This window comes from Phycodurus eques, chromosome 10, assembly GCF_024500275.1.
Source record: "Phycodurus eques isolate BA_2022a chromosome 10, UOR_Pequ_1.1, whole genome shotgun sequence".
Lineage (NCBI taxonomy): Eukaryota > Metazoa > Chordata > Actinopteri > Syngnathiformes > Syngnathidae > Phycodurus > Phycodurus eques.
The window spans coordinates 23582853-23605242 of NC_084534.1; the positions used below are offsets into that span (position 1 = coordinate 23582853).

Here is a 22390-nt window from a genome sequence, read left to right on the forward strand (position 1 = left end):
CCATTTTGCAAAGTCTACCACCATCTGTCCCTCCAAGTTCGGGCTTGGGACCGGCCTACAGTTTGCACTGGTTTGTGCCCCCCATAGGGCTGCATTATATTGTAGTAGAGTATATAATTGTATAATTTAGTACGGTGCAATACAGAACAGTAGTATAGCAGTTGTTTCGATTGTGAAGTGTTGTGTAGTATAGTAGAGCACAGTATAAAAGCACAGTAGCATAGCAGTTGATTCTATAGTGTAGTGTACCTGTAGTAGAGCACAGTATAATAGAGCAGTGGTATATGAGTTGTATGGAAAGTGTAGTGAAGTATAGTGTATGATACTTTTTAAAAGTATGTTATAGTATATGGTTTTGTATTGTCGTGTAGTATAGTTTAGTGAATGATACAATATTTTACTATACAATGCATAACTAAATAATGTACTATTTTATACATTAATCAATACTACTCTCGCTCACACTGTGTGCGTGCGTGTGCGCATGTGCATGTGTGTGTGCGTGCGACCGTGTGTGTGAGTGTGTGTGTGTTTGTGCACTTCACACTAAAAGGATTTGATTGACTCTAAAATGGTTTTCTTGTCTGGGAAAAGCTTTTTATTGTTAGTGTTTGTGAGGCATTTAGTTTTGCTTCTGTGAAGTTTCTGTACTTTGCAGAAGTAAACCCGACATTCTCATTCTGCCCACAAACTGCTGTATATTTCTTTGAAGCCCAACAACTTCCCGGATTGAAAGGATCCTCACACATGCACCTGAATGCTAACAATTTACACGTCTTTATGTTCAGGCAGTTTAGATAGGAGAACTTTTTTTTTTTTTTACATTGAATACATTGCATTTCCGGTATAGTCATTCGAATGCAGAACAAGGTCACTTTCAAACCTTTTGAGTAATTTTGAAAACATTGAAGCATCATTATTGAGTTATTGAAAAAACAGTCCTTTGAATAATTCAAACATGTCCATTGGTTGCACATGATTAAAATGTGTTAAACTAATATATTTGATTATTTTCATAGGTAAAGAACGGTAAATTATGTCAGTTTACCACATTTTAATCATGCGCAACTGCAAATCAAGTAATTTTTTTTTCATGGAGCATGACTGAACAAAATCCTCAGCACATCCGATGGTTGGTCATCCAGTCCCATGCATTTACTGTATACATTTTCTATACAACATAAAAAGCAGTTTTGTACGTCACACGCTCACTCCTAATCAAAAGTCCACTGTTTGAATGATGAGGCGCGCTCGTAATGAAGCGCCTCACATTTGCTGTGCGAGGTTGCAAAGAAAATATGCATGAGAGAGCTAACATTTTCAAAGGGGAAACAAAACACATTTGACATCGTTCAGAGAAATTCCTCGAGCCCACACGTCGCTGACAACATGTTTGTGGCAGTGTTTTCAACTATTGTAAAAGAGACACCGAACAAAACTTTGAGAATAACAGAAAAAAAACTGCAACATTAATATGCATCTAGTAGCAGTTAAGTAATGTAGGACGCAACATGCAAACGACTCAGTTCTTTCTTACAGTAATATCGAAAAACAAGGTAATATGAACATGTGCTGTGATATTATCCAGGAGATTAAGGCTTCTTTGGATTCAGGTTGGAGCAAGTGCCATCGCCGCTTTCTTCAACGGGCCTGCGGTACAGCAAATCCCCTGATGGAAACAAACCAAAATAGCAGCAATAGAAAGCTTATTATTAAAGTATGAAGATGTCCTGTTACACTGTGTATGTTTGTATATTGACAATGTATAAAATGGACAGTAAAAAAAAAAAAAAAAACGTTACATAAGTGAAAATCCCTGCTGACTTGTGGTGAGAGAAGTGGGCTCCAGGTTGCCCGCCAAAAAAGCCAACCACATACTGTATACAGTATATAAACTGTGTTTTGCCCACCTCCCTGTCTTTTCTCTGCTTTGTGGGGCAGAACGTCCCTCATGCCCCAAGTTGCTAAGAAAATAGTTTTGTGAGTATGCATGTAGTTTTTATTTGCTTTGCGGCAACAAATGATTGTGGCTCTATAACTCTGCCAGGGGTAGATACATAAACTGTGTTCTTGCTGACCCTCCCTGTCCTTTCTCCACTTTGTGGGGCAACTGGGCCCTCTGCCCCAAGTTACTAGGGATACAATTTGTGGACTTGGAGGCACAAATGATTGAGCCCCTGAAACTAAGACGATACAGTCTATATACTGGGCTTTTGACTTACCTGCCTGTCCTTTCTCCGCTTTGTTTTGCGATGAGTCCTTCTGCCTCAAGTTGCAAAGAAAACAGTTTTGTTTACTTTAGGGCATATATGTCAAACTCTGGCCCGGGGGACAAATTTGGCACACGATGTAATTATATCTGGCCCGTAAGACCATATTAAATGTGTATTAGAGCTGGGCTACCAGTATATAGCACATGCGCCACTAATATTACAAATCCTAGAATGCTTTGTGAGTGTGTTGGCCCATCAGTCTAGACCGGCAAGTGTCCCTTCCCTTTCTGTTGCAGTCGTTAGCAACTATGATGCCAGTCGAGCAAATTTACACTATCCCTTCCCAAAAATGGCCAAACGAAAGATGGAAAACAGTTAACTTCCAAGACAGATGGGAGGCATATTATCTGTTCACTAAAGTAAAAGACAGACCTGTTTGTCGTGTGCGGAGCAACGTGGCTGTAACAAAGAATATAACATAATTGAATTAATGTTTTTTTTTAATGCCCTTTATCAACTCCTAGGCAGGGACTATTAATAGTTTGAGGTTTGGATTTTTATTGAAGGACATTTAGATTTTTTTGGGTTGTTTTGTTGTTGGCCTTTGAAACAAGATTTACATAAAAAAGAAAGGTAGTTGGAGATAAATAGAAGATAGAGAGACAGAAGAATTCATGTTATCTATTTAAATACAAAACAACAAACAAATACCACTGATGTCTTTTATCACAAATTTGCTTTCTTGTGTTTAAAATATTAAAGTTTGTTTATTCCAGATTCAGTGCTTAAGCAAAATTTAAGTTTGTTGTCAATGATAAACTTTAACGCTACATTTCTGCAGAAAAGGAAAACATGCACATCACAGTGATTTTCATTAAATATTGAGTTTGGCCCGCAACGTTGTCCCAATTTTTTATTTTGGCCCACCGTGAATTTGAGTTTGACACCCCTGCTTTAGGGCAAAAATGATTGGGCCGCTGGACGTTTGCTAAGCAAAAAGTGACATGAATAGCAAAAATAAGCCTAGCTCGACTGAAATTTGTTGGAGTTTGAGTTCTTTCTCATCTTGTATTGTACAAGAAAGTGAACGACATACTTTGCACTGCTGGCCGTCTCCTCACAAAAGTAGTAACATGCCCTTTGCAGGTCACAGCACTGAGAATAAGCAGTGCAACAATTCCAAAGATGAGAAAGGCCAGACCTGAAGAAGACATGTACAATCAATACGTGAGATGTCACGAATAGTGTCCCGCCATAATCCAAAAGGATCTTACCAATGTGGAAGTTGGTGGTGGTTGAAAGAGGGGCCGGCTCCACTTTGTCACGAGATAGCATTTTATGCACTGCGGTGGTGGTGGTGGTTGCATCAGCATGAATGCTGTTATGACTTTGGGCCCTCTCGTGTGGAGGTGTGTTGACAGACACAGTGCGGTTCGACGTGGGAGAGCTGTGTGGGTGACGCTTTGGCTCGCCATTGCAGATGACGTCAGAGGTGCTGTTTCCGCTGATGTTCACGCCGGATTTACACCTTAGATGGACGAAGAAAGGCCGTTTATTATAATGCTCTTATTTATTTTTTATTTTTTTTGCAACAGAATAGTGCAGCATACGCTTTCCACTTTATACAAGGGGTGTCGGGACGTCGGTTGAAGGAGCCATCCTCACATTTTGAGCATTCTGGAAGAAGTAGAAGATCAAATGGACCAGGGCTTCTCAAGCATTTTGGTTAGAGGGCCCCTATTTACAGGGAGGAATTTTTTAATTTTTCCAACTAAACACAACAACCAGGTGCAACCCTATTTCCTTCTAAATGTGCTTTTTTCCCACCTAAATCTTTATGACCTATTTAGTAAAAAGGACCTTAACCAAATTCATTTGAAATGAAATCAACATTTATCCATTGTGGCTAGCTGACATGCACTGCTTCAACTAACAACATGGCTGCGAACAGAGAGGTTCTTGGTATGTGCGTCCATGCTAAAAATATTTTACCAAGGTTGTCTTGCCTCACCTAACCTGTACAACTCTACATGAGAGAAGTGCACGAGAGAGCTACAAATGCTGCATGCATGATGCAGGGATGTCAGATTTACTGTATTTTTATGTTGCAATCGTATGAGAGCTTTTGATTGGTCCAAACCTGAGGTAGGGAGGAGGAATTGGTTTAGTATGTTTGTTTTATTGGCACACCAGTTCCCATATGTAGGTATGCACGTTTTAAATTTTTCTTACAACATAATAATGAAATACATATTATTTTGGGGACCCCCGAGTTACAGCTCGTAGACCACTGGGGTTTTGAGATCCACTGTGATAGACTGTTGTAGGCGAGTGATTCTATACATTATAATAGTGTTACAATAGTGTACCATTACAGACATAACATGTCCCACAGGAAATTATCCAATTTCACCTAATTAGTCTGAGAATTACTATTTATTTACCATAAATAATGTATCTTTGTTCATCTACTGTATCTATGCCAGTGACAGGAAGAACAATTAAATGATTTTCCACTGGATGACAGAAGGGTAACTGGTTCCATTAACTTCATAAAACAGTTGACTTTAAATTACATAGTGACATGGCCAATTTTGCCAATTTTTGCCTACTTTACAATCTCTATTGTGACATTATTACAGTTCTCATTGTTGCAGCTGCGTCACTCTGCGTTATTTGCACAACTGTTGTTCATCGCTACTGGCCACCTTGAGGACTCACTGCACCATATGCACAATTGTCGTTGTCGTATCAGAATTATCACACTACGAGTCACTTTAAATTGCTTAACAACTCTCTACATCATTGCCATTTTATCAGTATTAAATTCCTGGTGCCACTACATTTCTCAATGACTCTCCGTGCTTGTGTTTTTATGTCCTAAATGTATAATTGTGTCATAGTGGCTTGTTTGCTGTCATGCTAGAGTGGCTCCAACTACCGCAGTGTTTTCAACATACTGAAGATGATTCTGATTCTAAACAGAGTGCACTTATATGGCGCTTTATCAGCACCATGCAGTACCCAAAGCGCTTTACAAAGCAATGGACGGTTGCTGCCATGCAAGGCACTGCCAGGCCCACTGGGACCAAGGGTTCAGTGTCTTCGCCCAAGGACACTTCTACAGCTGACAGTTAGAGCTGGGATTTGAACCGGTGACCCTTTGGTCACTGGATGACCCCCTTTACCAACTGAGCCAATGAGAAAATTTAATTGTGAATAAACTGAGATAATTATTTCAGTCTATATACTTATTGTGCCATTTTTGTTTGGTCGTGTACTCTGACATTTGTCTAATGTAAAATATCTGCCTTGGCTCAATAAAAGTTGGGAAACATTAAGTCGCATTTGCTTCCATCTTTACCTCCACGACGTAGCCCGAATCCAACACTGCATTCGCAAGTAGCAGAATCAGGCTCCACAGGAACAAATCCTTCTCGACACTGACATTTTGTGTCCGTCTCCTTTGTGCATTTCTCTGTCACCTCACTTCCCGACACTGAGAAAAAAAAAAAACATGTTTTGCTTTCAATTCAGGTTTAAATTTGGAACCCACAATATTTCAATGGGACTCCATGTCAAGAAAGCACTCCGTGTGGCATACCTTCGTTACACTTTGTGCACGGTTTGCACTGTTTGGAGTAATTCTCTTCGGGCTGGTGGTATCCTTCAGGACATGCCGCACAGTATTTCTGACTTGCACCGTGCATGTTAATCAGCTGGCCTTCAGTTTGGATGAGAAGAAAAAGACAATGTAATAATATTAAGTAGATTTTCGTACGGGTAATAAAAACTAAATCAGAAATTTACCTTTCGGGCAAGAAAACAGATCCAAATCAGCAACAAATTTGTCAAAAGTCAGACTCAAGAGGAGCAGTTTGAGGAGAAGAACCATGTTTTGTATTTGGTTAATATCGCAAAGAAAGAAACTCTGTGAGACGGAATCACCGCTTATGTCTGTCACTCCATGAATATCACTTCCTGTGTGACACCGACCCACAGCTTCATCTGGGTTATGAGTGATGAACACAATTGTAGTTCAAATTGAGAATTAAACATAAACATCATTATAACAAAACTTTTTTTAAACTTATCATTTATTTCAATGCACACTAACATTTTTTAAATGAAAAAGATGGACACAAAGATGGTAATATTTGTTCCTGTATAGTTATTCACCTAGCAACTAGTATAGTCCATATATTTGAAACTATTCATTAACTATTTTTTGTATTTTTTTATAAAACAATAAAATAACAATTTGATTATAAACTGCAAATAAGTTTCCTTATTCTATTTTTTTTCAAATAACAATATATAAATGCAATACTAAAAAATACAGCTGCATGAAAGAAAAATAGTAATTCTTATTTCACATCTATGAAGACGCCAACTCAGACAGAAAATAAAAAATACAGCATTTGAGCAATTCAATCATGTTTTTAACCTTTATCTGTTTTTCATCTTCATCTATCTGCGGTTAAGGAATGGAAACTATGCTAAATTTTCTGCTGGTAAGAACATGACATGGTACTTTGCATATGTGCCATGGAAACCACCATGCAATTTTGATTAATCTTTACAAAGTTACAACCACAATGTGCTTAAAGTTGCATCTGAGAGCACTCTCACAAGAAACTATGAAAATAGGGAATAAGAATTGCTGCCAATACTTGGTTTTATCACATAAATAGATTGCAAGACTAAAAAAAAAATAATAATCATTCTCATTAAAAAGAAAAATAGATTTCATTTTTTAAAATTACCGATTTAAATAATCTGCTGGAATAAAAATAAAATCTCTTCAAGCTGTAGTTTATACATGTTATGCCGTGTGCATATACACACACACACACACATATAAAATTATATATATATATATATATATATATATATATATATATATATATATATATATATATACACACATACATCCATGCATACATACACACAGTCCCCTCCAAAAGTATTGGAACGGCAAGGTCAATTCCTTTGTTTTTGTTGTGTACTGAAGACATTTGGGTTTCAGAACCAAAGATGAATATGAGACAAAAGTTCAGAATTCCAGTTTTTATTTCATGGTATTTAAAACCAAATGTGTTAAACAACTCAGGACAGAGCACCTTTTGTTTGAAGCCACCCACTTTTCACGTGCGCAAAAGTATTGGATCATTTGACGGGTGTTCCTAGTTGTTCAGGTTTGTCTTTCAGAGACATTGCTTAAATATTAGATAGTGCTTTTTTGTGGCTTTGGGTTTCACCTGTGAAAACTGTATTTGCTGTTAAGCAAACATGAAGACCAGAGAGCTGTCTATGGGAGAAAAGCAAACCATTTTCAAGCTGACAGAAGAGGGAAAATCAATCAGAGATATTGCACAAACATTGGGCATAGCCAATACAACAATATGGAATGTCCTGAAAAAGCAAGAAACTACTGGTGTACTAAGTAACAGACATCGAACAGGTCGGGCAAGGATATCAACAGCAGTTGATGACAGAAACATTGTAAGAGCTGTGACAAAACACCCAAAGACATCACTGCCAACCTCAACAGGGCAGGAGTGAAGGTATCACAATCCACTATTCGAAGAAGACTTTGAGAGAAGAAATATACAGGCCATACCACAAGATGCAAACCACTCATCAGCAAAAAGAATTGCAAAGCCAGATTGGATTTTACAAAGAAGTACAGAGATGAGCCACAAAAGTTTTGGAACAAAGTTGTATGGACTGATGGGACCAAGATTAACCTCTATCAAATTGATGGACCATGAAATAAAAGATGGAATTCTGAACTTTTGTCTCAAATTCCTCTTCTGAAACCCAAATCTCTTCAGTATACAACAAAAACAAAGGAATTGACCTTGCCGTTCCAATACTTTTGGAGGGGACTGTACGTGTATATATAGCCATCCATCCATCCCATACATACATAAATAGACACACACACATGCACACGCACACATACATAGTGTCCCAAACAAAGGTCACTACACACTTCCTTTTTTTCCGGTATCCTTCGGACACATGTAAGCCATTATATTTGATCATTCATCAATTGTCTCGGCCACAGGTGGGTGAGACATTCACATTTATGGGCAATCTTGAGTATTCAGTGAATCTAGCATGCATGTTTTGGAATTGAATATTAATAATAATTAAATACAAAATAATTAATAAAATCAGTACTATATATGTTATTATTATATATTATGTTATTAGCTTCTTAGCATTTTTATGATTAAATTACATAATGCATATATTCATTATATAATAAAATAATTTTTTATTATCTATAAGAGATAAGATACATTAAAGATACTATATACATATTACTTTTCAATACCGCTTCTATTTACGTAAATGTATTTTAAAATATTTCCTTCTCATACTGTCGTTGGTACAGTAGTAGTGGAGCGTAAAATGAGCTTTCACGACTCCAACCTCCGTCATACGGCATGTCGCAAAAACCAGCTGGGCTAGGAGGTACGGCATTGCTGGGCGATTACGAGCAAAATTCTTGATGTTTCAGTTTTTTTATGATTTACTGTCACATCATACGCCTACTAGTAAGTCCAAAAACACTCACTAACTTCGGTTAAGGTCCACGCATTCAATTTGACGGCGCAAGTAGGGTGAAATATGTCTAAATAGTGGCTCAAATCCAACACGAACATGCGGCGTCCTCCTGTGTGAGTGAATAAAGGAAATGCAGTAAGTGAGTGCCTTTATGTTCCAGCGGTTTGCCAAGCGATTCTGCTTCCAAAATTAAGCGATGCTGGTCACCGTTTTCTGCGCGCCGAGGGATCGCCCAGAAACCACATTCGCCCTCGATGTATCCCCGGAGCTGGAGCTGAGAGACTTTGTGGCACTTTGTGAACTCGAATCGGGAATCCCGGCGGGAGAAATTCAGGTAAGGACAGCCGGGCTTTGAAGCACGTCGGAGCCGGGAGAGCTAACCTAGCTTGTGGCTAGTTAGCCCGGCTTTGCTAGCATGAATCATATACTTTTGCTTGCGATTTTCTCCCGAGTAGTGGGGAAATTCGCCAACCGCACACCGTTCGTTATTTAGTGTTATTAACAGAGCGTAACACTCTGTTGGTGTCATTGCCATATGTGGGGGCGAGGGGTGGGGGGGGGGGGGGGAAATCACGTCGTTTTAAACGTATTTAATGGCATTCTCGTCAGACTAGCGCAGGTCTGTTTGTGAAAGCTAGCAGCTAAACAAACAACACAAACGGCACAGTTTGAAGCCGAAGCCGCGTTACAAACCGAGCTGGGCAAAAAAATATTTACCCAAGTCACAGTACTGTCACCAACACCCTGTGTGTAAAAAAAGATGCATTGATTCAAACGAGACCAGCACAATCAGACAGAGCTTTTAAAGACGATTCCAGTGACAAGTATCATTTACATGTGACAAATATTAAAGTTATGAATTATTAAAATGGATGTAAATACACTGATTTCAGGCCAACGTCTTAATGCAAAGACAAAAGGGGTCAAGATTTTATTTGACTTTTTTTGTTGAATCAATCGAATTATCAGTTTCAAACTTTTATAACTTTCTTGATCTTCATCCCATTTTCAAAAGGCCGGTTTTCATTGGAAAGCTTGCTCAAAACAGAAACATGCAACGTATAAGAAATTATGAACTTAACGTAATTAAAGAAAGACAAGAGCACAGGTTTATAAACTAATTGTCAAGAGGTGAACAGTTTGCAGATGGCATCCAGGTGATGGTTCAATTGAATATACAACAAAGACAAAATATTTAATGTTCAAACTGATAAACTTTCATTTTTTCTCATTTTAAATTTGATGCCTGCAACAAATTCCCAAAAAGCTGTGACAGGTCATGTTTACCACTGTATTACATCACCTTTCCTTTTAACAACACTCAAAATTGTTCTAGGTGGAATTCCTTCCCATTGTTGCTTGATGTACAACTTCAGCTCGTCAACAGTCCGGGGTCTCTGTTGTCGTATTTTGTGTTTCATAATGCACATTTTCAATGGGAGACAGGTGGACTGCTGGCAGGCCAGTCTAGTACTCGCACTCTCTTCCTATTAAGCCACGCTCTTGTAACACATGCAGAATGTAGCTGGCATTGTTTTAATAAAAAAAAAAAAAAAAAAAACATTAAAAAATGAAATAAGCAGGGACGTCCCTGAAAAAGACGTTGCTTGGATGGCTGCATATATTGCTTCATAACCTGCATGTATCTTTCAGCATTAATACTACCTTCACAAATGCACAAGTTACTTATGCCATGGGCACTAACACACACCCATACCATCACAGATGCTGTCTTTTGAACTTTGTGATGATAACAATCCTCTTCCTCTTCCTCTTTGGCCGAGAAGACGTGACGTCCATGATTTTGCAAAACCAATTTAAAATGTAAACTCGTCAGAACACAGCACTTTTCCACTTTGCGTCAGTCTATCTCAGTTGCGCTTGAACCCAAAGAAGCCAGCGGCGTTTCTGGGTGTTGTTGAGATATTGCTTTTGCTTTGTATGGTAGTTTTAGCTTGCATTTTTAGATGTAGCAACGAACTGTGTTAACTGACAATGGTTTTCTAAAGTGTTGCTGAGCCCACGTGGCAATATCCTACATAATGGTGCCAGTTTTGAATGCCGCCTGAGGGATCGAAGGTCACAGATATTCAGTGTTGGTTTTGGGGCCTCTCCGCTTATGAGCAGAGATTTCTCCCGATTCTCTGAATCTTTTGATGAAATCCCTAAATTACTTGCCATTGTACATTGCGAAATGTTCTAAAGCTGTTGGACTATTTTCTCACACAGTTGTTCACAAAGTGGAGAACTGAGCCTTTTGGGGATGCTGTTATACCCAATCATAAAACACTCACCTGTTTCCAATTAACCTGTTAATCTGTGGAACGTTCCAAACGGGTGTTTTTTTTTTGAGTATTCGTTCTCTTTCCCAGTCTTTTGTTGACCCTGTCCTAGCCTTTTTTTTTTTTTTTTTTAAATGTGTTGCAAGGATCAAATTCAAAATGAGAGAATATTTGCAAAACACAGTAAGGTTAATCATTTTGAACATTACATGTCTTTGTAGTGTATTCAATTGCATATAGGTTGACAAGGATTTGCAAATTTTATTTCAGTTTTATTTATGTTTTACACAACATCCCATCTTCATCGGAATTGGAGTTTGTAGACAGGGCTATGGCATGACTAAATGAAGCTCCTTCTCTCACTTCAACATAATTCCTTGGTTTCAAGATGCTACAAGATGGCGCCAAAGCAATACTTTTATATTAGACAGGGCTTTTGCCTGAGCACAAAACAGCACTGAATAGTTCAGTATTTCAGTGAATAATGGAGGATAGGTTTCCCCCAAAATTCATGATTAACAAGTTTGAATGGGAACGTTCTGTACAGTTGCACTCAAAATTATTCGAAACGTTTGTCAGTAATGTCTCAAAGCGAGGAACCCTTTAATCTCAAGCCGTCTCAAAAGCTATTAAAAGCTATTAATGTAACACCATGTTTATGATTGTGGTTGTACAGTAATTTTCAGTGGTTTAGAACTCCATTGCAACATATCAAGAGCTGTTCATAACATTATGGTTGCCTCTTTTAGCCGCAGGAGAGAGTCAACATGTAGCTGTCTGTATAGGGTGCAATGCAGTTTCACATTAATCCACTGCGCAACCACATTAATAAACACTTTTTCATACAGCATATATATATTTTCATATTGTTGTGGCTGGTCGTTGTATGTTTTCAATCTTTTTTTTTTTTTTTGTTTATTTTTTTTAAACTTTATTTATTTTAAGATCTCCTATGGAGAGCAGCCCCTAAAAGACCCCACGTGTGCCTTGGGGACCTACGGCGTCAAGGATGGAGACGTGGTGGTCCTCAGGCAAGCCGACAGAGGGCCGCCACCAACTCAGCCAGCGTTCCCAGGTGAGAGTATTTCATCTAATCTATGACTGAAAAGGTGGTGACCACAACACATCAATGAAAGAAGGCCCATTATACTAAAACTGCAGGATATTTGAATTTGCAGTGAACCTAATTGACCCCCGCACGCACCCCCCCCCCACCCCAGCCCCCTCCCACCCAAAAAGGTATATTATTGCATATAGATGCCACAGGATGGCCGCAAAGCACTTAAAACAGGATAAACGACCAACATCATGCGACCAACATGATCACGAACCCATCTTACAAAAATAACTATTCAGTAAAAGTATTCAGGGGGGGGGTGGTTGGTCATTAAATTTTTATTAAAATCAGATTTTTATGAATAAAATCGTTTTAAGGCCATATCTTCCAGCCCGGACTTTTCCACCTTTTCCTGCATTGGCGAAGGCTAGTGATAGACTAGGCGCATTCCCACTTACGTATGTACAAATTTGAGTTGTGCCGCCATGGTTGGAATTAAACTTGTCATTCGAGGACCATTTGTATTTTTATTTTTGTAATCTTTTTGGATATTAAGCCTTTGTTCTTGTCATATTACCCCGCTAACTTACCAACCTTTTCTTCCCGTTCACTATGTAGGTCTGCCCCGTATCGACTTTCGCTCCATCACAGTCCCCGGCGCCTCGACTTCGACTGCTCCCCATAGTACCATCAGGCCGCCGCAACAACAGGCTGTACCGCCACCACCGCAGCATCAGCCGCCACCACCCCAGCAGCAGCAGCAGCAGCAGCCCCAGCGCAGCACGCAACCCTCCACGCCGCCGACCTTTCGCGGCTCCTCTTCTCAGGGGCTTGACGACCCCGCCTTACTGCAGCAGATGCTCCTTTCCAATCCACATGAGCTGTCCCTGCTGAAAGAGCGAAACCCGCCGCTTGCTGAGGCCTTGCTGAGCGGAGATCTAGGTAGACAAAACAGCGATGCTTGGGAAGCAAAGCTTTGCAAATAATGGAACACCCTCCCCTATAAATTTTTATAATTGCCTATTGTAGTCATTTAAACTATAGGTGCAGCAATAATAGACAACTAATAGATTATACATTTAATCAGCAACTATTTTGATAATTGATTAATCATTTAGAGTTGTTGTTCAACTTAAAATTGTCCAAATCGTCTGTTTTCAGCCTCTCAACAGTAAATATTATCTGATTTCTGTAGTCCTCAATGAAAGCAGACTGATTATCTTTGTGTTTAATTAGAATAAGACATTTGCAAACATCTGCTTTTACTTTGGAAAACAGTGATCAGCATTTTTGCCTATTTTCAGACATGTTAAGGATCAAACCAGTAACTGACTCAAAATCAATTTATGGAAAAAAAAAAGTTTAATCTATTATGAAAATAATACTTTGCAGCCGTATGAATCATCTCAATTGACTTTGAGGTGAATTTGAAATCTGATTGATTAAAAAAAATAAGTCCCATTGCTAATATAGTTTAGTTCAGTACTGATGCCCAAAGGGCCTGGGCAGATTAGATTACCATGGCAGCACATAGAGGCTGAAATATGATTTGGGGGGGATCTAACAACTGGAAGCATGAATATAAAGAGAATAAACCTTAGGGAAAAAAAATTATACAATTTCAAGGAACAAATATTCAGGATGTGAATTATAAATATAGTTCAGTGCATCTGATTGTGTTTGGATCAACAGAGAAGGCCCTGATGGTCCACCACTGCTTTTTAGTTATAACGGCTGATTGAAAAGTAACTCCCTATTTTTAAGTACTTGTAATTTATTTCTGAACTATAATTCTTACAAGAAATGAACATGAGAAGAAAGTGTATTGCATGGAGTTTTATTTAAAATTCGATATGAGCGCCAGCATTAGCCACCAGTTTCTCAATCCGCCTGCGAACCGCATTAACTGATTTCACAAGGAACTCTTGTGGCATGGAAGACTTAACTTCTCATATTCGCCCTTCAAGTTCTTCCAAAGTCATTGGTTTGGTAGAATAGACATGCTCCTTTAATCATGAAACATACATAAACAAATTTAGAAAAATATTACAACATATGAATAAATTCTAAGTATTGTAAAATAGGGTGTTACTTTTCAATCACCCTGTATTTTACAGAATTTTTTTTTGCCATTAGCTGAGTTTGCAAATAGTAATTCGCAATTCGGTAGAGGTTTACTGTTTCACTACCTGCAGTGTTCTACTCAGTATGTTGTCAGTTGATGGTGGTGTAAACGTCTCGTTCTGTTTTTAGAGCGTTTCACAAAAGTGCTGCTGGAGCAACAGCAGGACCGAGCCAAGCGGGAGCAAGAGCGAATCCGACTTCTGACTGCGGATCCTTTCGATTTGGAAGCGCAGGCAAAGATCGAGGAGGATATCAGGTTTGCTCCAGAGTTGTTTTTTTTTCCACCAAGCGTGAATGTCAAGTAAACAAATGCAAAGGAGTGGAAGCAGTTTGCAGGATGTTTTCATTCTCGTTTAACGCTTGAATCTGCGCACATTCCAGGCAGCACAACGTAGAAGAAAATATGACCATTGCAATGGAGGAGGCCCCAGAAAGCTTTGGGCAGGTGGTTATGCTCTACATTAACTGCAAAGTCAACGGGCACCCTGTGAAAGCTTTTGTCGACTCAGGTAATTATTGGTGGATTGGACTTCAAAGGAGACATTATGTCTTTTTTCACAATGTGAAACAATTTCCATGTGTCTTAAGACCATGTCTATGGCATGGTGTTGTCAAAATACCCCGAAGGATCAGGAATTTTATTTTGGTGAAATTAGCCACTTTTTATACCATGCCCCATATACTGGTAATGCTGTGACAATGGTGCATCCATCTTTCGTCACCGTGACGACCGGGAGCTTGTTTCTTGCGACTAGAACGGCCTCGACTCTAGTGGAGTAGAAAGCGAGCACCCATGAAGACAATAAAGCATTTTTCGCCAGTGCGTCAGCAACTTCACTGAGTAATCACATATCTTGTGCCGATGGTCAGAAGCTAACGCTAATCTGTGCGTCCAAAAATGTCAATGTAGTTCTGCTTACCTTTTTGATTTTGACAGGATAACGGTGGCGCCACAGTGATGTGGATGTGTCTGCATGATAGTGTCTGAGCCTAACAGTTCATGTCATTGTCGAGTGTGAGCCGGTTATTCTGTAAATTAGCCTCACTGTCAAATGTGCTCTAAACTGCTCACATACAGACACATTTTCTGAAATAGGCAAATAGAGGAATTACTTGGTTGTTTAATTTCACACTCGATGGATGGGCAGGCACTTCAGAGACTCAACTATTTGTATACAAGCAATTAAAAAGTCAGTTTTCTGTAATACAGTATGTCCCCTGTATCCGTTTGATGAGGCACAGGATGTTTAGAATGTCAATATAATAAACATGTTTCCAGGGTCCGACATTAAGCCTTTTTGAATGGTGGCACTGTGGGGCCCACATGAGCCAAATTGTGGTGACGCTTTCAGAACTGGTACTGGCCCTGTATATTCATGATATGATATGATACGAAACATTTCAATGATTATTTCATACTTAGCGTCTTACCAACCGTCAATGTCGGACCTTTGTTTCTACCTATTTTATTAACAGAACTGATCAAATATAACATTCATTATAGAATACATATATTTTGTGTACTTCCTGTGTTCTATATGACAACGTCTGTTTATGAAAATATAACCATACAGTGACTTTCCGAACAGCCTTTACAGCTAAAATGTATTGTATGTACGGTAGTTGCATATTTTCAAGGGGTCTCTTGTTTGGCTCTCAGGTGCCCAAATGACTATCATGAGCCAAGCCTGTGCGGAGCGCTGCAACATCATGCGACTGGTAGATCGGCGCTGGGCAGGCATCGCCAAGGGAGTGGGCACGCAGAAGATAATCGGCAGGGTTCATTTGGGTGGGTGTTTTTGTGTGGAGCCCACTAATGAGAAAGATGTTACAGTACCGCGCTGTGTGTTGACGTGATCTGCCTCTCGTGTCCTTACAGCTCAGGTCCAGATTGAAGGGGACTTTCTTCCCTGCTCTTTCTCCATCTTGGAGGACCAGCCGATGGACATGCTGCTCGGCCTGGACATGCTCAAGAGACACCAGGTATGGATCACCTGTCTTGCCTACTCTCAATCCCTGAATTTAAGCTGCAAAATCTAACCCCGAAGTATGATTAAGTCGACTTTTTTTGTATCGTAGTGTTCAATCGACCTGAAGAAAAGCGTGCTTCTCATCGGCACGACGGGCACCGAGACTCGCTTTTTGTCCGAGGCTGAGCTGCCCGAATGCGCCCGGCTGGCATACGGGCCCGAGGGGCGTGAGGAAAGCCGCCCCGAAGAGATAGCAGACAGGGAGCTCGCGGAGGCACTTCAGCGGTCAATACAGGAAAGCGGTACGTATGGTCTCAGCAACCAGCGGCCTGTGTTGTTTTTTTTTTTTTTTTTTTTACCCTCTCCGTTAGAATGGCAAATGCATGGGCCACATAAACTCCATTCGTGCTGTCACATGATCACGTCACGCTATCACCTTAGACACAGGGGTCCTCTGTTTACAACGCGCTCCGTTCATATAGTGGGGACGTAACCTGAATTTGTACTTAAGTCGGAACGTGCCGCAGTCTTATCACTAACCTATGCTAAATCAGTAGTAAAGTCAGAATTATGTCTTCGCTGATGTGCACTGCTTATGGCAACTACATGGCTGTGATATGAGAGAAGCAAGTTTAAAAAAGCACAGTTTAGCTACTTAACGATTGGGTCGCTATGTTTAGCGACTTTTCTGACCCCTCTTGCGGGTTTCTCCTAAAAGTGACGAGCAAGGTTTAATTCCTACCAACAAATGTAACCTTAAACAGAACCATTTTCTGATTGTTTTGCATATGACTGGAAAAGGAGCCTTGTATTTTGCAAAAGCAATATTTTATCCACGTTGGAAACTTTTGACCCAAGCTTTGTGCATCAATGCCGTAAACTTTTGGGTTTCTGTCTTGGCCAGAGCTGGGAACAGACATATGGACCAGCCGAGCCATGTAGTTTGATAACTTACTTTATTACGTTAAATTGTTGAATATTGAAAAAGTTAATTTAGTAAGCCTCATGTTTACATGCATTTTTTGACAAAAGGGACAGTTTCCCGAAAGGAGCACTTATTTTCACATTATCTGTAAACCCAAAAACATTTACTTTTATAAATTTTGCAGAAGTTAATGCAAGTTAACTCTGGGGACAAAAAAAAAAGTTTGGATCAGGTGAACTAAAGCAAATGCCAGAATGGGGGGGCGGGGTGGACAAAGGCATAAATTCTTTTGACTAATAAGTTATTGTCATTTGCTTTCTCTATAAGCTAAGTGGGAAACATTGATTTAAAAGTAGAAATTGGATTTTAGTGAAGATTTTGTTCAAAGCCATATCATCCAGTCCAAATAGGTAGATGGACCTCTGTTGTTCAAACTTTTAAAATGTTATACTTATTGAGGTGAAAAGAATCATCAGGGAGCTAATCAGATCAAACAATATGTTGCGTACGTACTTGAACTAATAATTAAAATGCCTGCTATATCAACATCACTAAAACAAACCGGAACCAGAATGTATGTACAGATATTTCCATCATTAACACCAGCTTTGTTGTTGTAATTTAGTTGGAGTTCTGTGGTGCAGTAACAGCGTCGATGAGGTTCAAAAGACACGCATGCGGGGAAAAAAAGTGTGATTTGGTTGCTGCACGTTCTGTGTGCCACTGCTAACTTTCTCCGTACCTCTGCATGATGTGTGCGGTGTCGCCTTAACCCCTGAGCAGGACAACACTGATGCAAATGGAGACACCTGGAGAGGGGCCTAACAATCAGGTACTGCAACTCACAAGCCCTCCATTGCCGGTGCTAAGGTCCATTGCTTTTTTTGGATTTTATTTTACCACCTTGATTATGGTTTTATTTTTTTTCTGCAGGATCTGATACTGGTTTTTATGCATTATTGCATGCAGGTTGTCTTTATAAGGAGAGATAAAGAGAAGCACAGGAAACTAACTTTAGTGAATGTGCAAACAAACAATGGAAGCTCTGAGGTCAAACCCAGTTCGAAACGGTTTGTCATCCCATCTATTCTTTCCTATAGCACTTGTCCTCATTAGGGGCAAACGACCAAGTTGGGCTTCTGCTTGGAGTCGTGCGTAAATTTATGCACATCTCTCACCATGTGTACAAACAACTGAGGGAAGTCATCCATCAACGCATTCTTGAAAGGGATTGCTGCTGCCATGTATGATCAATTGGAGGCATTTCTCAATGCAAATGACTGAGGCTAAATGTGCGCGAGCATGGCAGTAACAGGATCATGTATCAACACACATTTAAAAAACCCAAAGAAAAAGCAAAACATCACACAGAACTTGCCTGACATTAGGAAATTTTTGGTTGAACATTCATTTGAGAGCTTCCACTGTAGGTTTGACACAATGTATCCACAGCTTCTTCACTTTTTCCACAGCCTTATTCCAAGATGGATTAAATAATGTCCACCCTCAACATTCTACACAAATTGCCCCATAATGACGATCTGACTAATGTTTATTTGTTAATTTTTTTGTGCAAATGTATTTCAAAAAAAAATAAGAAGACGACTTCAAAGTCTTTTCAATGAATTGTGGGGGGGGGGGGGGGGATATTGTAATCCATATTGGAATAAGGCTGTGCCATAATAAAATGTGGAATCAGATTTGTTTTACCCTCAAATTTCAACACACAACACTCCATAATGACAATGTGAAATTTTTTTATTTTTTTTTAAATGGAAAAAACAAAACAAAAAAACTAAGAAATCACATGTACATCAATTTTTACAGCCTTACAGGATACTGTAAGCCTTGTTACAAAATGGAATATTTGTTTCCCCTCAAAATATTACACAACTCATGGCAAAGGCTGTGAATACTTACGTACATGTGATTTCTTAGTTTTTCATTTTTATAAATTGGCAAAATTCTCCAAAAACAATGTTTTTTACATTGTCATTATGGGTGTTGCATTTTGAGGAAGAAAATAATTAAATAAATTTTGGAATGAGGCTGTAACATAACAAAATGTCGAAAAAGTGATGTGCTGTGACTCCTTGACAACTTCCAACATGGTTCCACCAGCTCACGATGTTTGCTTGTGTTTATCTGTTCTTTCTACCAAAAAGACACTGCAGACGGACAGACTACCTCACCACAGCCGCCGCCATTGTCACTACCCACAGCCTCAGACCAAATGTCCTCAAGCGCCCACCCGCAGAACCTCGACTCTGATTGCTCAGAGTCGGCCCAGGACCAACTTGGCTTCCAGGAGCTACTTCTGCCTATCGCGCAGGATCAGCTCCAGCCTCCAGAAGATCATACAATATCTGTAGAAGAAGCCCAGGGACCTGCTCAGTCAGCTGAAGCCCTTCAGTGTTCAGAGGGTTGCGAGGAGGGGACATCCAAGGTAAAGAACAGCCCCACGCTCCCCTATCCAGAGCAAGCAGACAGTCAGCCCATGGAGCATGAGGCGACGAGGTCCCAAACGACGAATCCCGGCCAGTCGGACTCTGTCGAAATGAACTCCTCTGACAGGGATCAGCCCGAGGGCTCTGACAGCATCCCATCTCTGGCTGCCGCTCTCTTGGAACTCCATGAACTGCTGCTTTCCAACAACTGCGGTGGCCCCCGCCCCACTACGCATCCCCAGGAGGCGGATGCGACCCAAGTCAGTGCAGAACAAAGCGATGCCAAAGCCGAACCAGCTGCTGCTTGCGACAGGCCCTCAGAGAGAGAAGGACCAGACTCTTCGGATGGGCCTCTGGAGCCTCCAGCTGAAGCCAGAGACTCCAGTATTTATCATCCCGAGTCGGCGAGTTCTCCAGAGCCTCCGGCTGAAGCCATAGACTACAGCATTTATCACCCTGAGTCGGCGAGTCCTCCGCACCCTCCAGCTGAAGCCAGAGACCCTAACATTTATAATCCTGAGTCGGCGAGTTGTCCTGATCCTGAAGGGGACTGCAGGGAACCCCCCGAAAGGCAGCAGGGGAGCGAGGATGCGCACCGACGAGCCCCGGATGCAAACACCCCGGACAGTCTTGTCACCGGCACCTCCGCTATACTTACTCCCGTCCCCGTTACGGAACAATTTCCGGCCGAACACATCCAGAGAATCCAGGCTGCAGGTTTTTCTGCCCGCGATGCTGCAGAGGCTCTCGAGCAGGCGCACGGGGTCGTGGAGCTGGCTCTGCTGGCGCTCCTGGCCCGCAGCATCACCGTGCCCACCTAAGACTCCGAGCCTGCCCCCACCGCCGTCTCGTCTCCCTTTACGCTTTTGGTTTTTGATCCAGATGTCTCGTGCCCCTCTTTGTAGGGAGCATGTCTTAACAGGGATATGCTGTCACACAGTACTGATTAATAATATCCTTTTTCTTGACATAGCGGATATTATAGCTATATAGAGAATTCGGGCGAGCACCCATCTCAATGGTATTAACGTGTTTTCTACTATAGCTTTATTTTATTTTTTTCTTTGTCATCCAACATTGACATATGCCATTTATTGTGGAACCATTCAATATATCATTTGCCATTTATCCTTAAGTAGGGTGCACACATACCCATTTTTTAACATTTTAACTGATTTTTTTATGTGAGAGATCCCACACAACAAGCTTAAAAAAGTGTGTTCTTACTGCTTGAATAGTGTGTCGTGTACTCCAGATACCCAACACACACACACCGACACCAATATCTCCACTAATGATCGTGAGTCTTTTCCACCAAACCAGGTATCTGTCTTAGTACTAAGATTGACCTGTGAGAGGCAGCATGGTGCCACAGGACATCCCAACTGCTGGAAAATACAAAGACTCACAGGCAGCATGGTGCCACAGGACATCCCAACTGCTGGAAAATACAAAAAACGAAAGAGTAGTGGTCGAAGAAGAAATAGAAGCACCTTCCTGATTGGCTATCATTCCATTTCACATCAAAATCTCAGTCTGCAAATCAGCTCAACTCAGTGTTGGACACATTCATAAGCATTTGCGGTCATAAAGATTGAACAGGTTTAACATTTACGATTGTCCGTTGAGAGTTTTCCGAGCAGACAGGAGGAAAAATCACTTAACACATCCCACACCACGAGATAATCTTTCAGAGACATCCCAGAATGTAGGCTTTGGTGACTTTGATCACAAGGGAGGGAGAATGCTCAAGTTTGGCCTGATTATTGGTATGTTTGTGCCCCTCTTTCCGACCTCAACTGTTTTGCAAGGTGATCGGGGGAGGACCACTTACCCCACACCACTGGATGATCGGCAAGGCTGATCTTTTACAGCTGTATGATAATCGGCCCTTTACTAAATTTGATCGCAAGGGAGAGAAATTGATCATGTTTGGCCTGATTATTGGTAGGCAGACACTGTGATTGTCAGCCCTGACTGTTTTCAAGTAAATTGAGGAAAGATCACTCTTAATACACCATATCAATCGGTCTGATTTTGACTGGAAAATGGGAAAAATGCTCAGATTCTGACCGATCCATGTTTTTAACCTGTTTTCTACAATAGATTAACCTAATGTTGACACATACTGTAAATCATTTATTGTTCAAAGAAAACATAATTTGCCCTTTGTTGTTTCCATCTATCCATCCATTTTCCTAACATCTTATCCTCACTTGGGTGGCGGGTGTGCTGGAGCCTATCCCAGCTATCTTCGGGCGAGAGGCGGGGTACACCCTGAACTGGTCACCAACCAATGTAATTTTAGCAAAATTATTGTTGGAAGAGTATTAGTAAATGATCTCTAAAAGTTGCCACAATGCAACAAATTGAACAAGTCTACAACTGTCCCTAAAATAAGAGCGAGAAAACATATATTGTACACAAAATCTAATTTAAGGGCTTTTTTTTGTGTGGGGGGTTGCTATTTGATATGTCAAATCAAGACGGGTGCGCACAACTTTATTTTCTTTTCATTTTGTCTGTGAGATTATGGCTTCAAATGTACCCGCCATCTTGTATCACACGGCCTTCTCCGGGTCATCTGGCAGATTTATTTACGTTTATCTCATACGAGATTTTAAATGGCAAAATAAAACCGGATTAGTATTTGTATACTGTGTGTGAGTGTGTATGTGTAATTATAATCGTAATATTTGTAATTTGAAAAAAAATAGCATTTGTTTGAGAGTTAAAAAGCATGCAACATGTCAAAATCACAAATGTTTTATGATTTTTTTTTTTTAACTTGTC

General features: G+C 40.3%; 2 protein-coding genes across 4 annotated transcripts; one reads left to right on the plus strand and one right to left on the minus strand.

Moving 5' to 3' along the window:
* Positions 1–615: 615 nt before the first annotated feature.
* On the minus strand, positions 616–8881 carry si:ch73-361p23.3 (tumor necrosis factor receptor superfamily member 21). 2 transcript variants are annotated; one of them, XM_061687607.1, is made up of 7 exons: positions 8807–8881; positions 5818–5937; positions 5578–5712; positions 3824–3890; positions 3488–3741; positions 3310–3414; positions 616–1669 (listed from the first exon to the last, which is right to left on the minus strand). In XM_061687607.1, the coding sequence occupies exons 2-7, from the start codon at positions 5921–5923 to the stop codon at positions 1593–1595; spliced, it is 744 nt and encodes a 247-aa protein (XP_061543591.1). In that variant the 5' UTR covers positions 5924–5937; positions 8807–8881; the 3' UTR covers positions 616–1592. The 2 variants fall into 2 exon arrangements, with proteins under 2 accessions (XP_061543591.1, XP_061543590.1); XM_061687606.1 differs by lacking the exon at positions 8807–8881 and adding an exon at positions 6024–6167.
* Positions 8684–22252, plus strand: ddi2 (DNA-damage inducible protein 2). 2 transcript variants are annotated; one of them, XM_061687605.1, is made up of 11 exons: positions 8684–8782; positions 8953–9126; positions 12020–12149; positions 12750–13073; positions 14385–14511; positions 14637–14764; positions 15916–16044; positions 16135–16238; positions 16335–16527; positions 17934–17982; positions 19316–22252. In XM_061687605.1, the coding sequence occupies exons 2-10, from the start codon at positions 8989–8991 to the stop codon at positions 17942–17944; spliced, it is 1284 nt and encodes a 427-aa protein (XP_061543589.1). In that variant the 5' UTR covers positions 8684–8782; positions 8953–8988; the 3' UTR covers positions 17945–17982; positions 19316–22252. The 2 variants fall into 2 exon arrangements, with proteins under 2 accessions (XP_061543589.1, XP_061543588.1); XM_061687604.1 differs by lacking the exons at positions 17934–17982; positions 19316–22252 and adding an exon at positions 17776–17921.
* The last annotated feature ends 138 nt before the right edge of the window (positions 22253–22390 follow it).